General features: G+C 40.0%; 1 protein-coding gene across 1 annotated transcript in view; it reads left to right on the top strand.

Annotated features, from left to right (window-relative positions):
• LOC145978120 (homeobox protein HMX2-like) overlaps positions 1–12,708 on the top strand; it is a 126,479-nt gene extending 113,771 nt beyond the window's left edge. The window contains exons 2-3 of the mRNA XM_083110559.1: positions 4,837–4,940; positions 12,358–12,708. Of these exons, the coding sequence (XP_082966685.1) occupies positions 4,837–4,940; positions 12,358–12,708 (455 nt within the window). The remainder of the gene's footprint in view (positions 1–4,836; positions 4,941–12,357) is intronic.
• The last annotated feature ends 9,688 nt before the right edge of the window (positions 12,709–22,396 follow it).

Genomic DNA, 22,396 nt, shown 5'->3' with positions numbered 1-22,396 from the left:
TGAGATATACACATCGAGTCGGAAAACGGAAAAAAATACCTGTTTAATAAGTGAAAGACAGCTATTCAATGATATCACACTTGATTCCCCACCCCCGCCCCTTGGGGCAACTGTGAAATTTTAAATGGAAACCCCCATTTTGTATTGTAGAATCGGAAAGAAGACTTCATTCCAAGTCCAACGAGCTATCAACCAACCATCTTTCTAGCTCAATTAGGAACGGGGATATGGCGATTCGGAATCTGAAGGGGGTGCAGATTCCGAATCTGCAATCGCTTCCACTCTAGCTCAATTAGGGGCAGAGCGTCCCTTTGAATTTTATTATTATTATTATTATTTATTATTATTATTATTATTATTTTCGAAAATTTAAAATCGCCATATCTCAGTTCCTAATTGAGCTAGGAGGATGGTTTATAGCTCGTTGGAGTCGGAATGAAGTCCTCTTTCAGATTCTATAATACAAAATGGGGATTTCCATTTAAAATTTCACAGTTGCCCCGGGGGGCGGGGGTGGGCAATCAAGTGTGATATCATTGATTAGCTAGCTATCTTTCACTTATTAAGCACGTATTTTTTCGTTTTCCGATTCGATGTGTATTTCTCACGATATGTGACCGTTCCGGAACTTTTGGACCACCCTGTATATACATATCAATTGGAAAACCCACGTGTAAAAGGAAAATTTATTGACCATCAACAAAATAGCAGTACCTACACTTTTCAGTTAAAAACTTTCAATATTATACAAACTGAACTGTATAACCTATTCAAGAATACTATTCTTTTGAATTATGGAGATCAAAAGAATATCTCTACGCTATTGTTGGTGTTAAACACAATTTCGGTTGCTACAATATCCAATATCTATAAAGCCCCAATCCCACCACTCACTCACTCACTGACATAAATGTTCTCCATGAAGGAAGCCCCGGAGGCGAAGAATGCCAGATTACGACCCCCCACATAGGCGCCGACTCCATGGGGCTTGGGGGGGGCTTGAGCCCCCCTAAAGTTTACGATGTGGGGGCAGAGCTCCCCAAATAATTTGCTTAAGAGGATCTAATGTATTACTTTGCTTCTCTTGTAAAGTTTACTCTGAATTGTGCCACATGAACTTAACTTTAAATACACATTTGAAATGTTCTAGACCATCAACTTTGGTTGGCTGAAACCGCTAAACCATCAGCTTTGGGTGCGGACCATGACCAGAGACAGCAAAACACATGAGGGAGGTTATCTAAGTGTCCCCCTCCGATTTCCATAACGTGGCAGGTGTATAAGGGGACCCAAAGGAAGAAATATGTGTTTCTTTTGTTTCGGCTAAAAAACGGGTTTTAGGGGCAACCCCCCCCCCCTCAAATGTCAAGATGAGGACAAATTGAAGTGGGGATCTGACCCCTGTGTCCCCCTCCGATTCCAATAAAACTTAGCAGGTGTATAGAGGGACCCAAAGGAAGAAATGCGCGTTTTTTTTGTTTCGGCTAAAAAACGGCTTTTGGGGTCAAACCCCCCCTCAAATCTCAAGATGAGGACAAATTGAAGTGGGGATCTGACCCTTGTGTCCCCCTCCGATTTCTATGAAACTTGGCAGGTGTATAGAGGAGCCCAAAGGAAGAAATACGTGTTTTTTGTTTCTGCTAACCACGTTCCGTTACCCTGCTCTGGTCCGTCTATTGTTATGCCCTTCCCTATCCGGGAACAACGGTGCCTATGAATTCAGCATCTCTTTACAATTGCACTGCGTTTGGTACCGACAATCCTACAGTTCTGTGCTGTGTGTGTTCCAATTATATGTGCGTGTTCTTCCTATGTCAGATATACGTGGTTTCGGGGTCAGATCCCCACTTCAATTTCTCCTCATCTCGACATTTGAGGGGGGTTTTGCCCTCTAAAAGCGTTTTTGAGCTGAAACAAAAACAGTATTTTTTCTTTTGGGCCCCTCTATACACCTGCCAAGTTTCATGGAAATCGGAGGGGGACACTTAGATAACCTCCCTTGCAAGTATATACAAGTAATTATGAGTATTGTTAACAAACATTTTTACTAAAGAGTTTCAAAAGACGATGTGCATGAACTAGGGGAGTGGATGGGACGTTCGGGCTACAAATGGCTCTCACATGACATTCAGAACGAGATCATTGATATATTAGGGAGATCTGTTTTGCGCTCCGTGGTAGCAGATATTAAAAGTCGAGAATGTGAACAATTGACATTCTGCATTCGAACTGTGAATGAAAATTTTGATATTTTTGAGGAATTCATGGGCTTTTACGAGATTCCGAACACTGAGGCCAAAACTTTAAGAAAGGGAGGGAGTGAGTCATTCGTTAATTTATTTCAGTGATCAGAGCCCCCCCAATAATTTTGACAAGTCGGCGCCCCTGACCCCCCGAGAAAATTAAAAAAATCTCTCATTTTGAATTTTTGCAGCACACATTGTTTCCTTCAATCTTAATTGTCTGGCTACATTATTCCTCACAGATCAACAACAGATGAATCAACTCCTGGCTAGAAAAGGTGCCTCAAACAAGACTGACATCTACGTAAGGAGTTTCAGTCCAGATACAATTACGTTTATATTGGTAAACTCAAGGCGAAAATATTTGCATCGTGTTTTAATTAAATGTTTTAGGTATAATAACAAACAATTATTTAGAGTTTGCGGTGCATGTTGTTCACCATGGAAACCGAGGTTGCTAGGGAACTTAAAGAAAGTTTATTTTCACCCCGAAAACTACTGTAAGTGAATTATACCAGACATTTCGTAATTCAAAATACGAGCGTCAGAATTTATTACAGAGGCAAGGTAGGAATTTGAGGGGAATGACGGAAAACAATTATTTTTCAATTATGTTTAAAAATGTAAAAAATACAAAGGACGTAAATATTGCATTTCCAATGTAGTGTCGCTATTCAATTCGTTTATGCAAACATCCAACTAACTATCGTCAAACGGTTATTACTTACTCAGTTTTACTCAGTTTATAATTAAGAAATTAGACGATACTATTTTGAATATTTGTACCTTATTAGAGCCCATGCACACATAAAGTTACTTTCTTAACTTTTCAAATTAGCGAACTTATACACTTGTTCCCCTTCATCCAATACAACATGCAGCCATTTTACCCTATCTATAATATGATTACGCCCACACCGTGGCCAAAGGTCACGCATGCGAGCGTACAGGACGTGGACAAAGGCCACATCGAAAGTACGCAAGTCTGTCTTCTATAATTGGAAAAGAACGTCCAAGGTAATACTTCTTGTAAAGTAAGTTAAGAGTGGTAAATTAATAGGAAGGCAGTTGAAACTTAAGCAATTATGTAAATGTGAAATATGTAAATAATTTGCTTCCCGAACTTAAAACACTAAAATTACATTTCAAATATTTTTACTGTTAGGTTGGTTGCATACATAAAGATAATTCTAGTAACCTAAAAACTTTCGGCGCTTCTAACATTAGTAAAAAATACATATTTTTCATACTGACGAGTGCACTAAATGGTATACGAGTACCTTCATCTGCTGTACGTCCACCTAATAACGTACATGCAAAATTTCTTCTTAATTTAAAGGGGTAAGAAAAATATATCAGCAGTGAGACATAGGGACATGAAAGGAAGGAAATCTTAGAAAAAAGAGAAATGGGGCCATTACATCAAGGCGGACATAGGAAGAAAGAATAAATTACATAATAATTGTAAACTGTTGTTTGAAAACCACGACATTAACAAGTGCCTTTTCAGTAAGTGACGCATGATTGGAGATCGCGGCTGTTTTCTAGATTGGAGCAGAAAGAGGTCATTAGAAAATAAGTGGAATAAACGCTCGCGCGCACTTGTATGTGTTGGAAAGCAGCAGTGACGGCGATTGGGATCCAAAACTAGCGGTTTGCTCCTCGCCCCCCTCCTAACCGCTGCCATGGAAAGAGGAGAAGAAAAGTAATGAAAACAGAGAAAATTGGCGTAGAGAAAGATAAATAGGAAGACGTGGAATAGCAAAGAGATACAGAGGCATAGAAGAAATCGGAAGCGGAGAGAGAGAGAGAGAGAGAGAGAGAGACACTCACCCTAATTTATTGATTTATGACTCCTGTCCACCCCTTTAAAATTTTCTGGGATCGTCCCTGTGTAGGACGCCACATTCATTTTTATTTTGACAACTATTAACTATATTTTTCTACATTTGTTATTTATCCATTTTTATTTATTTGAAAGGCATGAAAATGGTATTGGAAAAATGTCGCTTCCACTTTAAACAAAGTAACTGAGACATTCATAAGGTAAGATTCTCACGCAGCACCGACACAATTTTGACTCTGTATCGGCGATTAGGGGAGGCACTTGCCCCCACATTTTGCCAATTTTTACCCCCGCACTATGGCCTCTTAATGCCAAGCCTTGTCTATTAAGATAAATTAAACTGTCTTTGTCCCCCCCGTTATTAGTTTTGTTACCCAATCACCGCTACTGTTTGCACTTAATGAATCTCCAAATAAATTTAATCCAACACTGAGGATTATGCATTTTAAAAATACGCATACGCAAGTGAGAAGCAGTGACGGTGCAAGGACAGTTTACTTTCCCTTCGTAGATAAGTTTGGGGGCAAAAGTAGGAAAAAGTTGGGGGTAACGGCCCTCCCACGCCCCCTTAATTCTGGTAAAAATTGTCGTAGTATTTGAGATGCCCTTGAAATAAACAGTAGTTCTAAATATTTTATACGAATACTTGTTATACCCAGCTCCCAGTATTAACCTCAAGCCCATAGGAATGTGCATGTTTGCTTAAGTGAGAAGATAATTTAGTAAGACGAATGCCCAATCTTTCAGCTCCCAAGCCGACTGGACGCCGCATACGAAAGCCTGGGATCGACCGGAAGCCTCGCCAAGCCTACAGCGCTAAGCAACTGGAGAGGCTGGAGACGGAGTTCAAGGTACGTTGAGCGTCCATCTACACTTCTCGTGACTCGTGAGTCCCAGAACATGTCTAGTCGTCGTCTCATGCCCCGGGGGTTCCTCACTGTAGTCTTGACCTGTAGTTGTTCGTTCCTTCGTTAATTTTGTTTAATCAGAATTTCATCTTTAACGATACAATTGCCACAAGGAGCATTCAATGTTGTGTCCAAATTGATTTTCAAAACATGTGTAAACTATCAGTTGCGTTTCTTTCTTAGAACAACATGAACATTTCTTCTGCTGTGGGATTAAGTCAGTACTTGAGAAAACCAAGTAAATGAAGCTTCAGTAACATTTACTGTAATGTTTAGCTTTGTGTGAAATGATAATTAATTAACTAGAAATATATAGATTTTTATAATTGTTGTTTCTAACTCAATGGTTAAATTTTGTTCTAGTAATTGTACTTGTACACTTTGTTGTTTACTACGACATTCTGAATTCTGTTCCGGCCCGCTTCTGTCCATTTCAAGGTATGTTTTAAACCTCAGAAATGTATGAAAGTATGGGGCCAATACCGTATGAAGCAAATGAAGTAATTCAAGCATAGACGTGCGCAGAATCTCCATTAGGGAAAGGGATTTTATGAGCTTTCAGCCTGGGAAAGATAAACCTCATCCATCTCACTGTTGTATTGTAATTGGCACGAAATAGGGGTGCATATAGACGAAAATCACATATGTTGAGTTCAACATGATCTCACCATCCTGTAGCGTTCGAATTTTAAAAAAAAGAGCTGAGAAAGAGATAGGTCTCTCCTATTTTGGGATTGATTATGATTCACCCAGCGTCGTATAAAGTGGGTACCTGGAGGAAACTCTGGGGGGTAAAGGCGGTTAGGGGCGTGGTGCTGATCACATCTTATTTTTTAAACTTTTATTATTTGAGTTGACCCATTCTTATTGAAATGAATCATATACTCTTTTTCTGATCGAATTTTCTTCTTTATTTTAGTATCCGGGATTCGCAGATAGCCTAGATTATACACCCCTGATCACGTATACACAAACGTAAAGCCTGAATCACACGAGACTAGATTTCCTGCTATATTTGCCAGTTGGACTTGCGCTATTGGTGTCGTACTTTGTCACCTGGTAGTTTTGCCTCACACGATACCCATTACCGTACTTGTTGATAGACTTTTGTTCCCACATGGCATTGTGCAGAGCAACCAATGTAAAAAGATTAACAAGTGACTTGACGAAGAACATAGCAGGAGAATGGCTACAGCTGGTATTTCCTTTCAATTGCCGAAATTTAAGATTTGGGAAGAAAAGAGAAAAGTATGGGCTAGAAATTGGCTCTAAAGAACGGTAATGAAGGTATACTTAACGTGCTTCTTAATGAACTGGGGTACATTCATGAGATTCGCAGGATTCATTTATAAAAGTAAATATTGTTCTTTAAGTAAATGAAACATGTACATAATACAGTGGTAACAATTAAGATTTTATTTATCGGCTAATCACATCTGTCGTGTAGAAATCTCTTTAATAAGCATAACTTTTTAAATATTAATAAACTCGAATGCATCTTATTTCCTGCTACTTTCTTTATTGAGCAACGAACTATAAAAATTGAACAGCCAACACTCAAAAAGAACACAATCCAATTTTATGGATTTTACCTTGTCAAGTTCGCAGATTGTTTGCATATGACCAAACGTTCACTGTGATTGGTTGCTACCACAGCATCGAGTATAGAAGAAAGTTGCGATTAGTACACGGCCTAGTTGTCAAAACCAGCCTTGCAGTCAACCTGGCAGGCATAATTTCTATCTTGGTAGCCAGTTCAGGGCCAACAAGGGCATTGCAGTAGGAAATCCAGTTCCGTGTGATTCAGCCTTTACTTTTCTTTCACTTGGTAGTGCTTGTTCCACTCAGTGAAGGCACCAGATGAAAGTAACCATACGATTCGTTTAAAAAAAGGCATTAGCTCCTTATATTCGTGGGAACTGCCTAAGTTGCGTTGTTTGTAGTGGCCAGGAACGGGTGGGAGGGGGTGGCCAAACATTCACCCAAAAATTCCTCTGCCCACCCGATTGCCCACCTGGTAAATTCAAGAAGGATTAATAAGTATTTGAGAAAATACGAATGCCTCAATAAAAATATAATTTTGTCTTGACTCGGTGCATAATTTTCACATGAATATTGTCGATACTAGAAAGGCTCACACATCATCCTACAATAAGTTTAGCTGTTTATGGATTTAATTTAGTTTACCAATTAATTAGCGAAAATTGTAACGAAATTCAGTGACAGATGATACCTATTATGTATAATTTTATTCCTTACTTAAAACTTGAGGGGTGTAAGGGGTACCTTCCACGTAGGCGCCCAAACGTCAACCTCACTTCCACCCTGGACTAAAGACTAACGAGGCTCTGGCGACTGGCCCCATGGCCAGTATAATTTTGTTTGTGTTGTCCTGTGTTTTGTCCTTATTTGTGCTGAGTGTTCTTTGCAGCCTCGGCTTTTAACAACAGTCAGAACATTTTAATGTTTTATGATTTTAATTAAGCAACGTTAGAGTTGTTACGTGTAACGGTAAGGGTCTGGACCCCGTATAGTGTGACGGGTTCAAAATAGCCTTAGTGCTGACGCACCCAAAAATTTTAAAATCAAATCAAAATCAAATCAAATCAAAACTTGAAACATGAAACTAGATTGATTGATTTGCTTTATTTTACTTCACTTTTTGTGCCACTTTTAGCTAATTGCGAAGATGGAGATGAGGGATGATATGATTAAATTGATGAATGGACACTCACAATTATCCATTTCCAGACCAGGATTCGAATCCGGGACCCATGGCGTCGTAGCGCGATGTGCTAACCACTCTGCCACGAAACTTTCAAGCAACTAGGGAGGGAGGGGGTGAGGAGTGCATTTTATCCTATGTATTTGGACTATCCCACTTCGTTCTCTAGCAAATGTCTTGTCAAAACTCCAACATACTTTATTCTTTAGTTGTGTTTGCAACAGTCGTGCAATGCAAGACGATGATGATAAGGATGGGAACATCCAAGTAGGATAAAAGAGCAGGAGGATGAAAGAGAAAAAGGGGTGGATTCCAAATTGGGTGGTGGTAATCACAATTATAGTTAACAGTTTGTTTGCCATAAAAACGTAATTCGCATAGTGCTCTTAAAGAAAAACGAACTTACGCGCAATTACTTATATGGTTCCAAATTTCAACTGGCAGGCACCAAACCCTAGCTTCGCCGAATCTTCCCTCATCGACAATTTCTCTAAGGCGACTTAGGCATGGAAAAATCCCTCATGCGGCGCCGTCAATTCAAGCCCGAAAATAGGCCTACCCGTCGGCAATAAACAAGTAAAAATCTACTTCAGGAACACAGAGGAAAAATAATGGAAGCAACGAAACAAAAATATATGTCTCTGTCACTGCAACACTAGTGGTGGTGTCCGGGTCAAACCCCGGAATGTAGAATTGCACGAACATCCCGCCAGAGAAAAAAAATATTGAGAACACACTGCGAGATTCGAACTCGCGACCTACGATTACGCCAACTACGCTAACATCCGATTTCAATAATAACCTTAGTAATTTCAAGCTCAAGGAGAAAAGTAAACATTTTGTTATGCAAACATTTGTAAAGATTAATATGTAATTTGGACTTTTATTTTGAAAGATTATGCAAAGCACTGTTTTAAAGAAAAGAATGATGTGAATTTGACTTGTATTGTTGTCACGCTCCCGATGAGATGGGAAGCACATTGTTTCTCTTAGTGGAGTATTCGGGACTTTATTTTTGGGGATAGCAAGAAAGATAGATGGAAATAAAAGCAAATGTCATTAATATACATATGTGTCCATTGTTGTCATTTCTGTTAATCAACCCATTGTTGTTCGATGGGTCTTGTCTTTTAAAAGAAATAGCATCTTTCAAGCTTAAAGGGGGTTGTTCAAAAAGTAAAGAACATGGTGAATTTTGCCAATTTCGACGTTATTTTGTACTTTGAAACCATTTATGATCTGGCTTTGCTCATACATTCTCGCATTGAGGTTTTCGTAAAATAACTTTACTAATTTGGGATTACATGCGCCATTGTGCATATGTTTGTCATGCCCGAACATATGGTTTTTCAATCGCCCGTTCCTGAGATGGCGTTACGGAAGATTCTACCTTGAAAGAGTCTCTACCTGCTCAACCACCGGCTAGCTTTTCTGGCCTAAAAGGAATTATATGCGAAAATGAGAGAAATTGAGGCGCATCCTGAAGGAGAGGGGAAAATGAATAATTACTGGTGGCACGTAGAAGAAATGATGACGCGCTGACGTCTTTCGAACTGGCCACGTTTTCATTTGTTCGTTTTTCTTTAAGAGCACTATGCGAATTACGTTTTTATGGCAAACAAACTGTTAACTATCATTGTGATTACCACCACCCAATCTGGAATCCACCCCTTTCTCTCTTTCATCCTCCTGCTCTCTTATCCTACTCGGATGTTCCCATCCTCATCATCATCGTCCTGCATTGCACGACTCTTTCAAACACTACTAAAGAATAAAGTATGTGGGAGTTTTGACAAGACATTTGCTAGAGATCGAAGTATACAAAGTAGAAATACAAAGTACATAGGATAAAATGCATTTCTCACCCCCTCCCTCCTTAGTTGGTTGATAGTACCATGGGCTTCAAAATACTTCGTTTTTCTTTAAGAGCACTATGCTAATTACATTTCTTTCTCTGGCGGGATCTTCGATTAGTTGAGTATTTGGGACTTTATTTTTGGGGATAGTTTTTTTACTATGAAAATCTGTACATGTTAGCAGTAAACTAAACTATTTCCTTGCGGTTGAAACATTAGTTTTAACCTAGGGCATTTTCTATTATGATAACATTTACACGTAACTTACAAACACTTACTACATATATTTACATTCTAAAAATCCAAAAATCGTACAAACTCTTGACCAAATTTCCATTGCCAAGTTCAAACTTAAAGTCCATCTAACAACCTACGTACAAGTTTCTTGTTAACACTGTAATACATGTAAAATATCAACACTATGAGCAAATTATTTATATAGTTCACAAGTTTGTACGCTTTTCGACAGGAAAATCTTTGATGACTGAACCATTGACGGACGCAAACATAAATAATGTCAGAGTCTGCATAAGCATCCGATTCCAGAAGTACGTCAACATGAGATTCATCTGCTGAAACCCCTCTCACCCTCTGAAACAATGACAATAGTCTCGTTAAAATAAAAACCCTCTCAGCTCATTACCCAACTTGTTCTTCTTGTTCCACTTGCACTCTCGAAACTCCTTTATTGTAAGAGAAAGAGTATTTTGTGCGAGTCAGAAGACGTATTTTTTTTAAAAAAGCACACAGAATTTTGATTTTGTCTTTACCATACAAAATCGGTTAATTTTTACTTGTTTCCATACAATACTTCACAGCATTGTATGCATTCGCTACAATCAGAAAATATTGGTGTTATTCAGGAAGACCTTGAAAGAACTATTTTCTGAAATCTGTAAATTGTATTTTCATTAACGTCTGAAGTATCTTTTATGCATTGCCATTTGCATGTGTTCTTCAGAGAGCTCTAATAGTCTCTGCATTATCATCTATATTTACAGAACTACAAATACAAATCGGCATGCCCGCTCAGTGGCGTATGTGTGATTTCATTTCGGGATTTCGAAAGAGCAAAGTTTCCATAACAAATGACCACTTCGAGTAGTGTAACACCCGGAATATAGCTCGATTTCTAGATGCATAAGATTTGCCAATATTTCGTTCATGCAAGAACAGGAGGAAAGTCTGACATCACAGCAGACACTGATGCAAAAGAAGATGCATCCCATGGAATGTTAAATATACGTCTGACTTAAAGTTGGCAGCCATTGCTTCCAAATTCTTTTGGTTTTGGGGACTAGATGAAAAAAAGTTTGTACCATGAGTCCATTAATGACTTAAAATGCAGAGTTTCTGAATAAACATTTATAGAGCGTCCTAGATTGACAACGTCATGAACTTGAATTTTGTTAAGGTTCGGCTTTCATTTACTTGGAAAGTAAATATGAATTCCATATCTACGCCTGAAATTACACTAATGGACACACTGCGCATTTCACCGTTTTATACCCATCAATACGATAAAACAGTGAGATGGATGAGAGTAGTTTCTTTCAACGACTAAACTTTCATCACGGCTTTTGCCCTCATCCCCTCCTAATCCGAGGGTCTGCACACGCCTATGCCCGGTTGTCTATGTGTCAGGAGCTGATCAAATTATCGGAGACTTTCTAGATTATACCAACGGTATCCCCAGGATAGAAGGGCATGACTCGTCGCACCCCACTCAAGAGACATCTTGGTCAAGGGCAGCTTTTCGTCTTCTGATGCCAGCGCGGAATGCTTTCGTAGTTAGGATAAACCTGTTAGGTTTAAATCTGTTAGCATTAATATACTACATTTAGCCTAACTACTAAAGTATTTAGCCTGACGTCAAACGACGAAATACGGCTTTTGACCAAGAGGTCTGTTGAGTTGCGTGTGATAGTGAGACCCCCAGAGCAGCGGGAGTGAGATGGGCTTTAATATGAGCTTTAATATATTTGATACGTACATGTACCTTATTCAGGTTTCATATCTGACAATATTTGTATTTCAGTTACTTCCGCATTCCTTCGTTTCCGTACAGGATCCGGCAACTAATCCTGACGGTTTATAATTACAAACAAAATCAAAACTCTTTCGTGCAACGAAGTCAATTTAATATATGTTGTACACCCAAAGGCGAAAGAAACAGTAGACGAGTTGTCCACCACCATTTTTTTTCGGTCTGTATTACACAATGTGATGACAATGAATTGAAATAATGACGTCAATAAGCAGAGAACAATGCCTGCTTTGAACCAACATAGTTTCATTCCTTAAAACAACACAGGACATATAATACAGAAGTAATGAAAATACTGCTGGACAATTAGCCTACCATTATCTTTGCCGTTGACTGACTCCCCTAAACAGAGACCCGAAATCGTTCGGATGTTCTCGGGATTTCGAACCTTACGATGCCCACCAGCTGTTCTTTCCATTGCTGATGCCGTCTCCTTGAAGTTCCTTATCCACAGTAAAATGGTATTCCGACTGGGAACATGCAGATTACAGTGAATGTCGTTCTCTCGAGCAACTTCCGTTCAGTGTTGATTTTAAAACCGTCAGTTCCAGTTGCCACCCGTCACAAGTGGCTATTCACTGCATGAAACTGCAGAAGAAGTTTATACCAAGTAGTAACTAGGAGAGTTTGCTATAAAACTATGTATCTAATCATCCAATAAATTACTATTCACTGCTAGTGATCATTTTTACTTGTAGATTCCGACTGATGTAAACTTTGTTTGCTTTCTAGGCGGACAAATACCTGAGCGTCAGTAAACGCATGGAACTCTCGAAGGCCCTGAATCTGACGGAAGTCCAAATCAAAACCTGGTTCCAGAACAGGAGGACCAAGTGGAAGAAACAGTTGACGTCGAGGCTGAAAATAGCGCAGCGGCAGGGATTCATCCCCACCCCGTACTTCACGGCTGCCACCCAACAGTACTCGGCGCTCTTCAGTTCCCCGTACTACAACCTGACGACTTCTCCCCTCGGACACGTCTTTGCCAACTCTTCCCTCGAGAGTCTGTCCTCGTCCGCGTCCTCGTCCGCCGCCATCGCCAGCCAACAGCTCGCAGCCACGCCTCCAAGTTCGGCGGTGTGACTGATTTCTCTGATAAATTAGTTTGCCCTCTCATACCTGTACAGTGCTTTTTTCAATAAATATCGTATTTTCAACGAGCCAATTGATTGTTATTAATTTACAAATTTTCACTAAACGCATGGCCATGAAATTAGGCGGGTGGCAGAAGTTCGCGCTGTTGCCACGTCGGAGCACAACCCCGTGTGTTCGGAGGTTTAAGAGAATGAAAGATCCCGTCGTAGAGTTGGTCTTTAAAATCCGTGTGATAAAAACTGACAGTATTTGCTCGAAAGGTCGGGGATGACACAAAAGTTCCCCGGAGAGAGGTCGGTCTGATGCTCGAAAAGCAGCCCGGTTGACGTTGCCACACAGTGCGCGGGAACCAGCAACTTTCGTCCCACTCTTGCTTTGCTTTTCCCACATGTGGCACGAGCGCAATTCTGCCCAGCCACTTATTTCATTGGCGTGCGTTTAAATCACGTATTGTTCACAGCACGTGACCAAAATTATGACACCCTTGGGAAGTAAGTAGCTGCTACAAGCAGTGGCGGCGATTGGGTTCCAAAACCGGTGGTGGTCAAGGTGGCAAAACTGGGGGCAAAGACAGTATATTTCCCTTTGTACATATATAAGATTTAGCATAGTGCGGGGACAAAAGTGGCGAAAAGTGGGGGGGCAGCCCCCCTTGCTCCCCCAATGGCCGCAATTGGCTGCAGGTAAGAGTTACTCTTTTCAAACGGAAATTAACAGTTACTCTTAAAGTTGCCTTTCTTTATGTTTTCGGATTGAAGGGATCAATAATAATAACTGCTCTTTCAGTTATGTAGAAAATATATTTTTCCCCAACATTTTGAGCGAGCCAAACTGCCCACCCGTTCCGTTTCAGCCGCCGACGCTGAATACTATTTGTTTTAGAGCATATAGGAGTGTACAATCTACAAGAATCATCCTAACCGTACTATACCTTTTTGATTCAACAGCAATAAATAACAATAATTTAAAAAATGAATTTTATACTTTGGTTGATTTGATTTGATTAGGTGTTTTAAATCCACTTTCTGCACAGTAAGGCTAATCGGGACTGGACCTACAGTTTAAAGTGGGATCCGAACCACTATGTGCCTCCACCGGGTATCAAACTTTTATACTTTGGTTATGACGTATTTTTTATATGGAAGGGGTTAATTTGAATTTGCTTTTCATATTTGAACATATGGGGTTCCATTTTAATTAAAAAGAAATTAGTCTTACCGAGAGGGCACGGTTTGGGAAATTGAGTTAGGACGGGAATTCGTCTAGTGGTATTAGGTATTGATATGCCAATGTACTAGCGTGCACTAGCCACCCATTTCCGATAATAGAAACACTTCAAAGTTCCGAAGCTCTCCACATGAGACGAAGACATTATCCAATTGCCAATCAGCCTGGTGGTCGGGTGGTGTCTACCTGCAATTTTTGCAGTGAGCAGGTCCGTAGTCAGCCCTGCTGTACGTTCGTGAAGATATAGGTATGTGAATTGGCTGAGTTCGCGGGCAATTCGAATACCTAGATGGAGAGCAGATTGAAACTGCGAATGTGTTTGAATATCTGGACAGGGTCATATCAAAGGATAGTGGAGCCAGTGCCGATGTCAAGAGCCGCATCCAAGAAGCAAATGCCGCCTTCGTAGAGTTGTACCCAGTATGGAGGGCTCGTGACATCTAAGTTAAAACCAAACTTAAAACCTTCCACAGTAACTTAAAATCAGTGCTTCTTTATGGCTGCGAAAACTAGAAAGTAACTGATGAGATCTCCAGAAGTTCCACGTCTTCATAAATCGCTGCCTCAGAAGATTTCTGCAAATCTACTGGCCTGACGTCATCATTAACAAGGTCCTCCTATAGCAAACGCAAGAGGAGCACATTAATATGCAAATAAGACGACGGAAATGGAGCTGGATGGGCCGTAGCCTGAGGAAGGCGAATGCGGTGGAAAGGGAAGCCCTCAGATGGAACCCCCAAGGCAGTAGACGACAAGTTAGGACAAGGATGAGCTGGAGAAGGAGAATGGAGGAAGAGATGAGGGAGATGGGACAGTTTTGGGCAGATCTTCACACGATAGCCAAGAATAGGACCCGGTGGCGAAACTTTGTTGCAGCCATTTTCTCCAGTGGGAGATTTACGACATAAGTAAGTCAAGAGTTCGCTGGCGACGAATACGGTCTTCTCGTGTTCTTTGTGTGTGTGTGTGTGTGTGTGTGTATGTGTGTGTTTGTCCATTATCGATTGAAATTGAAGATTCGATGGTAGCCTACAAGATGAACAAGATGAATTCACAAATTCAAAATACCTTGCAGTTTGTGTTCCGTGATGTGAAAACGAGGCCTACGTCCCTAGAATTCCAGAAGTGGTTCCACGATATGTTACGAGTTCCGGCGCAACAAGTACACAGTTTTGAAAAATATTATTTTCGAAAGTGCTTGTAAGTTTAATTTGTGACAAAGGTTGTGGGTGAACGTCTACTGAATGATTTCGATGCAGAAGTATCCTACTGTGATCAAAACGGAGGGTATAAAGTTGAAGTAGAAAGGACACATAAGAGACATGTTATCGTCCGCATCCACGTCGTCCCTATGGAATTAGGTGAAGCCGTTATTCTCAGTGTTTGTTGAGGTGCTTTTGTTGGTCAGCCTTCAAGAAGAAACATGTTCCGTCGATCACATTTATGCCATACTCACCAGACATGTCCTGATAAAAATGATTTTACGCAAACCCATACCCTCTGGTGACAAATATTGGGTGACATATCTTGGACAGTAGAGAACCTGCCAACATGTAGGACACGTTTTTGCTAACTGGCCTACACGTCGGTGCCAAGAGAACCGTCCACACAGAGTTCCAGTCAACTTGAACATAGAGAATGAAATGTTGGCATACGAATCCACAGTGCTTCCTGTACCGACAAAACTACACGAACCAGCAATATCAACAGAAGAAGAAGACAACAAAGGAAACTGCAACCTTACCAACGAAGAAAAATCAGGTACACTCACCTCAATTAGTACTCTGGCAGTTTGTTTCTTTATACATCATTTTTGCAAAATATACAATTCAACTTACAAGTAGGGCCTCCCCGATGGCGCAGAATGGTAGCGTCGTTGCCTTGTAATCAAGGGGTCCCGGGTTCGATACCCGGTGCAAGAACATAGTGGTTCGGATACCACTTTAAACTGTAGGTTCAGTCCCGATTAGCCTTACTGTGCATAAAGTGGACGTAAAACACCAAATCAGTCAAAAATCAACTTACAAGTGTATCAAGTTTTATACGCTGTATAAAACAGACCTTATTGCTAACTTCGTTGACCCTGTACGTACAAGTCATCAAGATAGTCAGTGAACCCAACTACAGGAAGTGAAGTTTTCGAGCAAATCCCTCTACCAAACAGAATAATCCACTCGTCATACCCTCTCCCTCCTTCAAGGAAACAGAGTTCCAAGTAGTTACATCACTACGCAAATCACGTTCTACATAGATCTACATCAAGGTTATGGGCAGTGGCGGAGGAGTCCATGGTGTTACGTAGAAAGAAGGAAAAGAATGAACACGTAAGTTCCATGTTAGTTACAGATGATATTAGAGTATCCCAGAACCAGATATTAAAAATAACAGTAAACCAAATACTTCTGATAATTTAACGAAAGTAAAATGTCCAGCTGTAAATAAACTTACTCCCGATATGTTTAGTGACAAACGTAATTAATGTTTTCTAGAGGGAATATATCAGAGAAGTTTCGTTAGGAAGTAATCTTGAGGAGGAACGTAAAAATACAATATAGTAATAAGACGTAAAATTCCCAATGGAAATTACTGAAATAGTGCAATTATCTCCAAACCTCCAATTAAGGTTTGCGTTAAAGTGTGGATAATGATAATAACGGAAACATTTACATTATCAAGTACAAACTTAAATAACATGCAAGTACACTCAACGGCAAGAGTAGGAGAATTGTCCACCACCATTCTCCTCCAGTCTGTTTTCCACAAATTGATGATCAATCATGAATTGAAACATAAACGTCAATTGGCAGAAGAAAACATCTGCTTCGCATCAACTGACTTCCATTTCTTAAAAACAACACGGGCTGTGGAATAGAAAGTAATTAAAATAGTGATGGACATTTTGACTACTATTATCTTTGCCGTTGACCAGATCCGTACCCAGGATTTTTTTGAAGGGGGGGGGGGGGCAAGCCTGAAACCGAGAATAGATTTTCGCACCTCCTGCACCGAATTTGCACCCCCCCCCTTACCTAGATGTAGACATTGAAGAAATGTGGCTAACAAAAGGGCAGTTGGTTTGGTTGGGCATCCCACATTATCTTCATTCAAGCAGTGTGTTTTATTGTTTAAATCTGTAAACTCGGTTGCAAATTAAAGATAACTCGGTGGAGGAACCAAAAATGAGAGATTTTATGAAGACATTAGTTTCCTATTATATTAGCATGTAAGCATATTAACATGTATTTCCAATGAAAGGAGGTGAGAAATGGAAGAGAAATAACAGGACGGTCTAATTTCTGTGTTCTAGGGGCCTAGGGTGACAATGACAACCCCCTTCGCAGCTAGGGCTCCATTTCTTACTAGTCCAATTTGATATAATTTTAAAATCTTATCTATGACTGTAGAAGTACGTTTTAACCACATGCTGTTACCAGCCCTAAAGAGGGGAGATAGATAGATAGAGAGAGAGAGAGAGAGAGAGAGAGAGAGAGAGAGAGAGAGAGAGAGAGAGAGAGAGAGAGAGAAAGTTAGAACAAGAGATGTAAGCAACATTCACAGGCAGACAGACATCATTCTTTGTTCTTCCTTCTTTGTACGTGTTTGTGATATTATTCTTAGAAAAGTATGTGTGAAGTCAAAACGAATTGCTTATCTTTGTTGTTATAACACAAACTCTTACCCTCCGAAAATATTGATGGGGGGAAATTTTTAATAGAACAAGATCGTTAGTGGGAAGGTGGGAGATAAGGAGATAACCCTTCCGCCATGGGAATTAGTACCATGAACGTGACCACTAACGCTATGAAATGATCATTATAATGAAGAACATGTATGAATGTGAATTAACAAAAAAAAGGAAATTTTCTCATCAAGACTGCAGTTCTAAAAAGTCAGAACAGGGAGTAAAAATGGTGAACTGTCCCGACCAAATTGGAACATTTACGGTAGTAGCTTCACATAAATGGTTATAAAACTTAAATTACTAAATATAGTAGACTGCAAACTTCTAGTGTCTGACTTTCTCCAAAAAGAACACATTCATTTATGAAGGAAGAAAATCGAAATTCTTACAAAATCTTAAAAATCGTCTATGTTATTTTTGTAGGTTTTTATAGGTTCGCATTAAAAAATTTCATGGCTCGAGGGGGGCGCATGGCCCCCTTGCCCCCTCCCGTTGGGTACGAGCCTGCCGTTGACTGTACTTCAATAGTCTATAGACATATAGTTTTCTTCCACGAGGTCGCAATTACTCACTTCTCCCTGTGAATGTATAAAATTTATGACAATTTCACTCCTTTAGCAATAGCAATTCGCAAGCACTTAGAATTAAGTAATGTGGTGCCACATCTCACTCGTAGGTTCGGTGTTCCTTTGTAACGTTTACGCTTCATCAGGGAGAATGCACGAGAATATTTGTTTTACTGTTATAGGGCCACAATTAACAACCCACACCTTACATAAAATAATCATGGAGTATTTCAATTGCGTAATTCGAACGAAAGACTGACCCCTGGATACACTTTTTCACGTACATTATACAATTTAACACATGGACTGCAATTATGTGATGCTTGGATGCTCCAGGTTAAACACATATCACAACAAATAGTGCGTCGAGAATAGATAGGTTTTATATTGCACCCCGTTTCAATGATCACATAATTAATGTTCAGAATGTTCCTGTATGCTTTAGTGATCACAGTGTTCCTGTTCTCAAAATAAATATAGATATCATATAACCCCGTCAATGTAGAAGATATTGGCTTTTAAATTGCACACTATTACAAAATGATAGTTACATACAGATGATTAGAAAAACTAGGAACGAACTGAAAGCCAAAAGACATTAATAGAGTGGTGGGAAACACGCATTAAGCTCAAATTTCGATATGTAGAGAGGTTAGCCGAAATCAACGAAATATGCATAATTTCCTATATGCTGTTTTGAATTATCTCCATCGTTTAGCACTTCAAGGCAATTTTAATCGGAGTTATGAAATCAAAGCGCAGCTACTAGTTATACACAGGAAACGGAAATCAGCAGCAGTGATCAAGTGAAAGATTCTCCCTATGGACCCCGATGAGCAAGCCACATTAAGTTATATTCTTCAAGAGCATCGACACACCAGGAACTATGTCATTCACAAGTTAGTTATAACCAACCCCACAGTACACACGATAGCTTTTTTAATAATTATAAAAATCTTGGTCACGCCTTCAAATCGAAAGACATAGAATGTGACTTTTTAAATCACATTACCACAACATTAACTGAAAATGACCGAACAGAGCTTACCAAACTGACTTTAAATAATAAAAAAACAAAAACAAACGAGATACATATTGCAGTTTTCAAAGCGCCAAAGAATGAAACTACTGCCGATAATGATCTGCCATCCGAATTCTATCAGTGTTCCCGGTATTTGATAGGAGACGAATTAACTCAATGGTTAATGAAGTGCTGTCATCCTGGACAATTGGACAGTCTAGTATAGTGGAACCACACGCAAAAAAACCTGCGCAGAAGCACATCACGCCGGCGGGTGCGGGAAAGGGTGGGGGGAAGCAACATTCGCGCTGGCTCACGTCAGCGTTGCCAGGCCTATTGATTTCTCGGGAGAATTCCTTGATAAACTATTGCTACGGAACCTCCAACGACCAGCTTAAAAACACGTTTCCTGCTCATCTTACTTCAACATGGAAGGGACATGTGGAGTGGAACTCCACTCAGCCGTGAAAAGTGCTGTTTGAACTGTGAAATTATGTCAAACGCTACTCAATTGTGCTAGGACGTTATTTTATTACTTTTACTACATTACTATTTTTAGATGGCTGTATTTTATCCCACCCTAAACTCTATTTCTATTTTAGTTATTTTCCGTCGCTTTTGTGCTTCTACGGGTAAGTACGACAATATGGATGAATGAAAAACTGATGAAATGGATGATGTGACAAAAACACAGTGAAACGTCCTTGCCTTACGAGGTAGAAACACTGACTTCGTAGCGTGGGCAAATTATGTTATACATGTATGTGTTTGTGGGTGTGTGGGTGTATTTCTAGCAGATGGGGAGGATGGGTGGCACCCTAGCATAAGCGTTGCTATCTTGAATTATTGAGGAAGACATGCTGTCTAATTCACCAAATATATTTCACATACGTAATGCATTTTCTCATTATGGTGCAGGACGCGTGCCCACTCCTATCGATAGCTGTACACCGAACAGAACACCAGAAGGCAAATTGTTTGTTATTGTTAGCATTCGACTTGAAAGATTGTGGAAAATCGCCGACATAGAAAGGCGGCACGTTAGCTTCATCTGTGAACACAACTTTCTACCATTTTCTGTCATAAAATTTCCTAGCGATAATAGAGGCATCGCAAACCCCTTCTGTCGGTGCTGAGAAAGGACAAATTTTAGGGTGTTTTCCACGCACCCTCTAACCGGAAAATGCGGAAGAGATGAAAGATGTTGGTCGGTTCCCTCGGGCGGTTTACTTTCTCTTGTTTGAAACATGTCCACTCCTCAAATGGAGGGAGATCTTCGGTATATTTTCGCCAAACACAGGGTGCTGGGTTTAGCACCATTGTTACAAAAGTATCTGTGGCGTTTACACCGTAAACAATGCGCGCCACTCCCCTTGCCCCCCCCCAGGTGCGCACGACTATGCCGCCCGTCCGCCCCCAAGAACGTCGTTCATCCGCTACTATTAGATAATCGGATTTTGTAGCAGATCTTCTGGTTTCCCAAGGAACAATCTCCCGAATTTTTCAAATCTGACCTGGCAACACTGCCCCGAACACCGATAACGGCAGGGAAGATGCGCGAACGCTTTGGACGGAAGGTTTTTTTCCTTGTGGTCGAGCTATAGCACGGGAGTCATAGTATTATTTCCAAAAAAGACAAGTCCATAGTTATTCACAGATTTTATGCCTATATCAATTTTGAATATAGATATAAGACTCATAAGTAGATGTATAAATATTCGCCTAAATAAATATATGGAAAACTAATTGGAAACATACAATTCGTATCAAAACATACACCAATTACTGCAAACGATAAAGGACGTCATAATTACCAAACAAAACAGGCAAACTACAGAAGCACTTTTAACTCTAAATTTGTCACAAGCGTATGACAGGGTGAGTCACGAATATATCTTTCAAAGTTTTAGAAGCTTATGGATTCTGAGACACAAATAGTCCGTGACTCACTCACCCAAACATAATTGGCCACGGACATGGTCAAATCTGTCAGCAAAACACCTCTCCAGTGCCGGACAATCAATTTGGTAAAGTAGTCCGCCCAGTGGGGACGATACAACCTGCCCGACCTGTCATTTGTTCCACGAGACAAGGTAAGCCTTTTATTCTTTAATAGCAAGTATTCAATAGTTGGTAAGCCTGAAAACATCCAAAGTTTTTCACTGCATTCCTTGCAAGGGCTCAAATGTGAGGATGATTCCCGTTAACCCCCGAGGTAATGACCAGCTGCTGGGAAGGGGAGGGCCAAGCAATGACTCATTTTTCCGTGTCGCTCTCGCGAATGTCAGATCGCTAGTTCCGAAAATGGACGAACTGCGGCTTGTTGTAAAAGAGGGAGACTTCGATTTGATTGTCATTACAGAAAGCTGGATAAAGGACGGAACACCACTATCTCTAATTAATATACAGGGTTATGAAACGCTAACAAAAAATAGAACCAAGAAAAACTGTGGCGGAATTGTAGTTTTTCATAAATCTAACTTAACTGTTCGAACAATAGAGACGAAAGTAAATACTGAAGGCATCGAAACGTTAACTTTGATTCTGAAGTACATGAATAAACAGTTTGGTGTATGTTCCATATACAGACCGCCAAATGTCCCATACACAAAACTTACATTGTTCGAAGAATTAATGTCCGAAATCTATCCACTAGTTGATAATCTCTTCCTCTTAGGAGATGTAAACTGCGATTATCTCACCCCGAATAAACCAGAAACACGGCTTTTAAGATCGATTTTTGATTCATTTGGTCTAACGCAAATAGTTAATAAACCAACCCGTATCACCGAAAAAAGTAAAACGCTGCTTGACATCATAGCTGTCGACAATACAGAATTACTGTTTAAAACTGACGTCACTGTCCCAATCGGTAAATCAGACCACTGCGTTGCGTACGCTGATTTCTTGTTGCAGAAGCCGGAACCTCAAGCGAGTTACGTTTATTGTAGAAATTTTAATACCTTCAACGAAGAAAGTTTTGCAAAAGATATAACTGATGTAGATTGGTCGAAGCTTTACTCACTTGATGATGTTAATAATAAAGTGGAGTTTTTGACCTCAAATATACAAAATGTTTTTGACACGCACGCACCTCTAAAAATCGTAAAGCACACTAAGAAAAATGCACCGTGGATCACCAGTAATGTTAAATTGTTGATGAGAATCAGAGATAACGCG

The sequence above is a fragment of the Lepisma saccharinum genome, chromosome 24 (genome assembly GCF_977018435.1).
Source record: "Lepisma saccharinum chromosome 24, izLepSacc3.1, whole genome shotgun sequence".
NCBI classification, from domain to species: domain Eukaryota; kingdom Metazoa; phylum Arthropoda; class Insecta; order Zygentoma; family Lepismatidae; genus Lepisma; species Lepisma saccharinum.
This window is presented reverse-complemented; position numbering and strand designations above follow the sequence as displayed.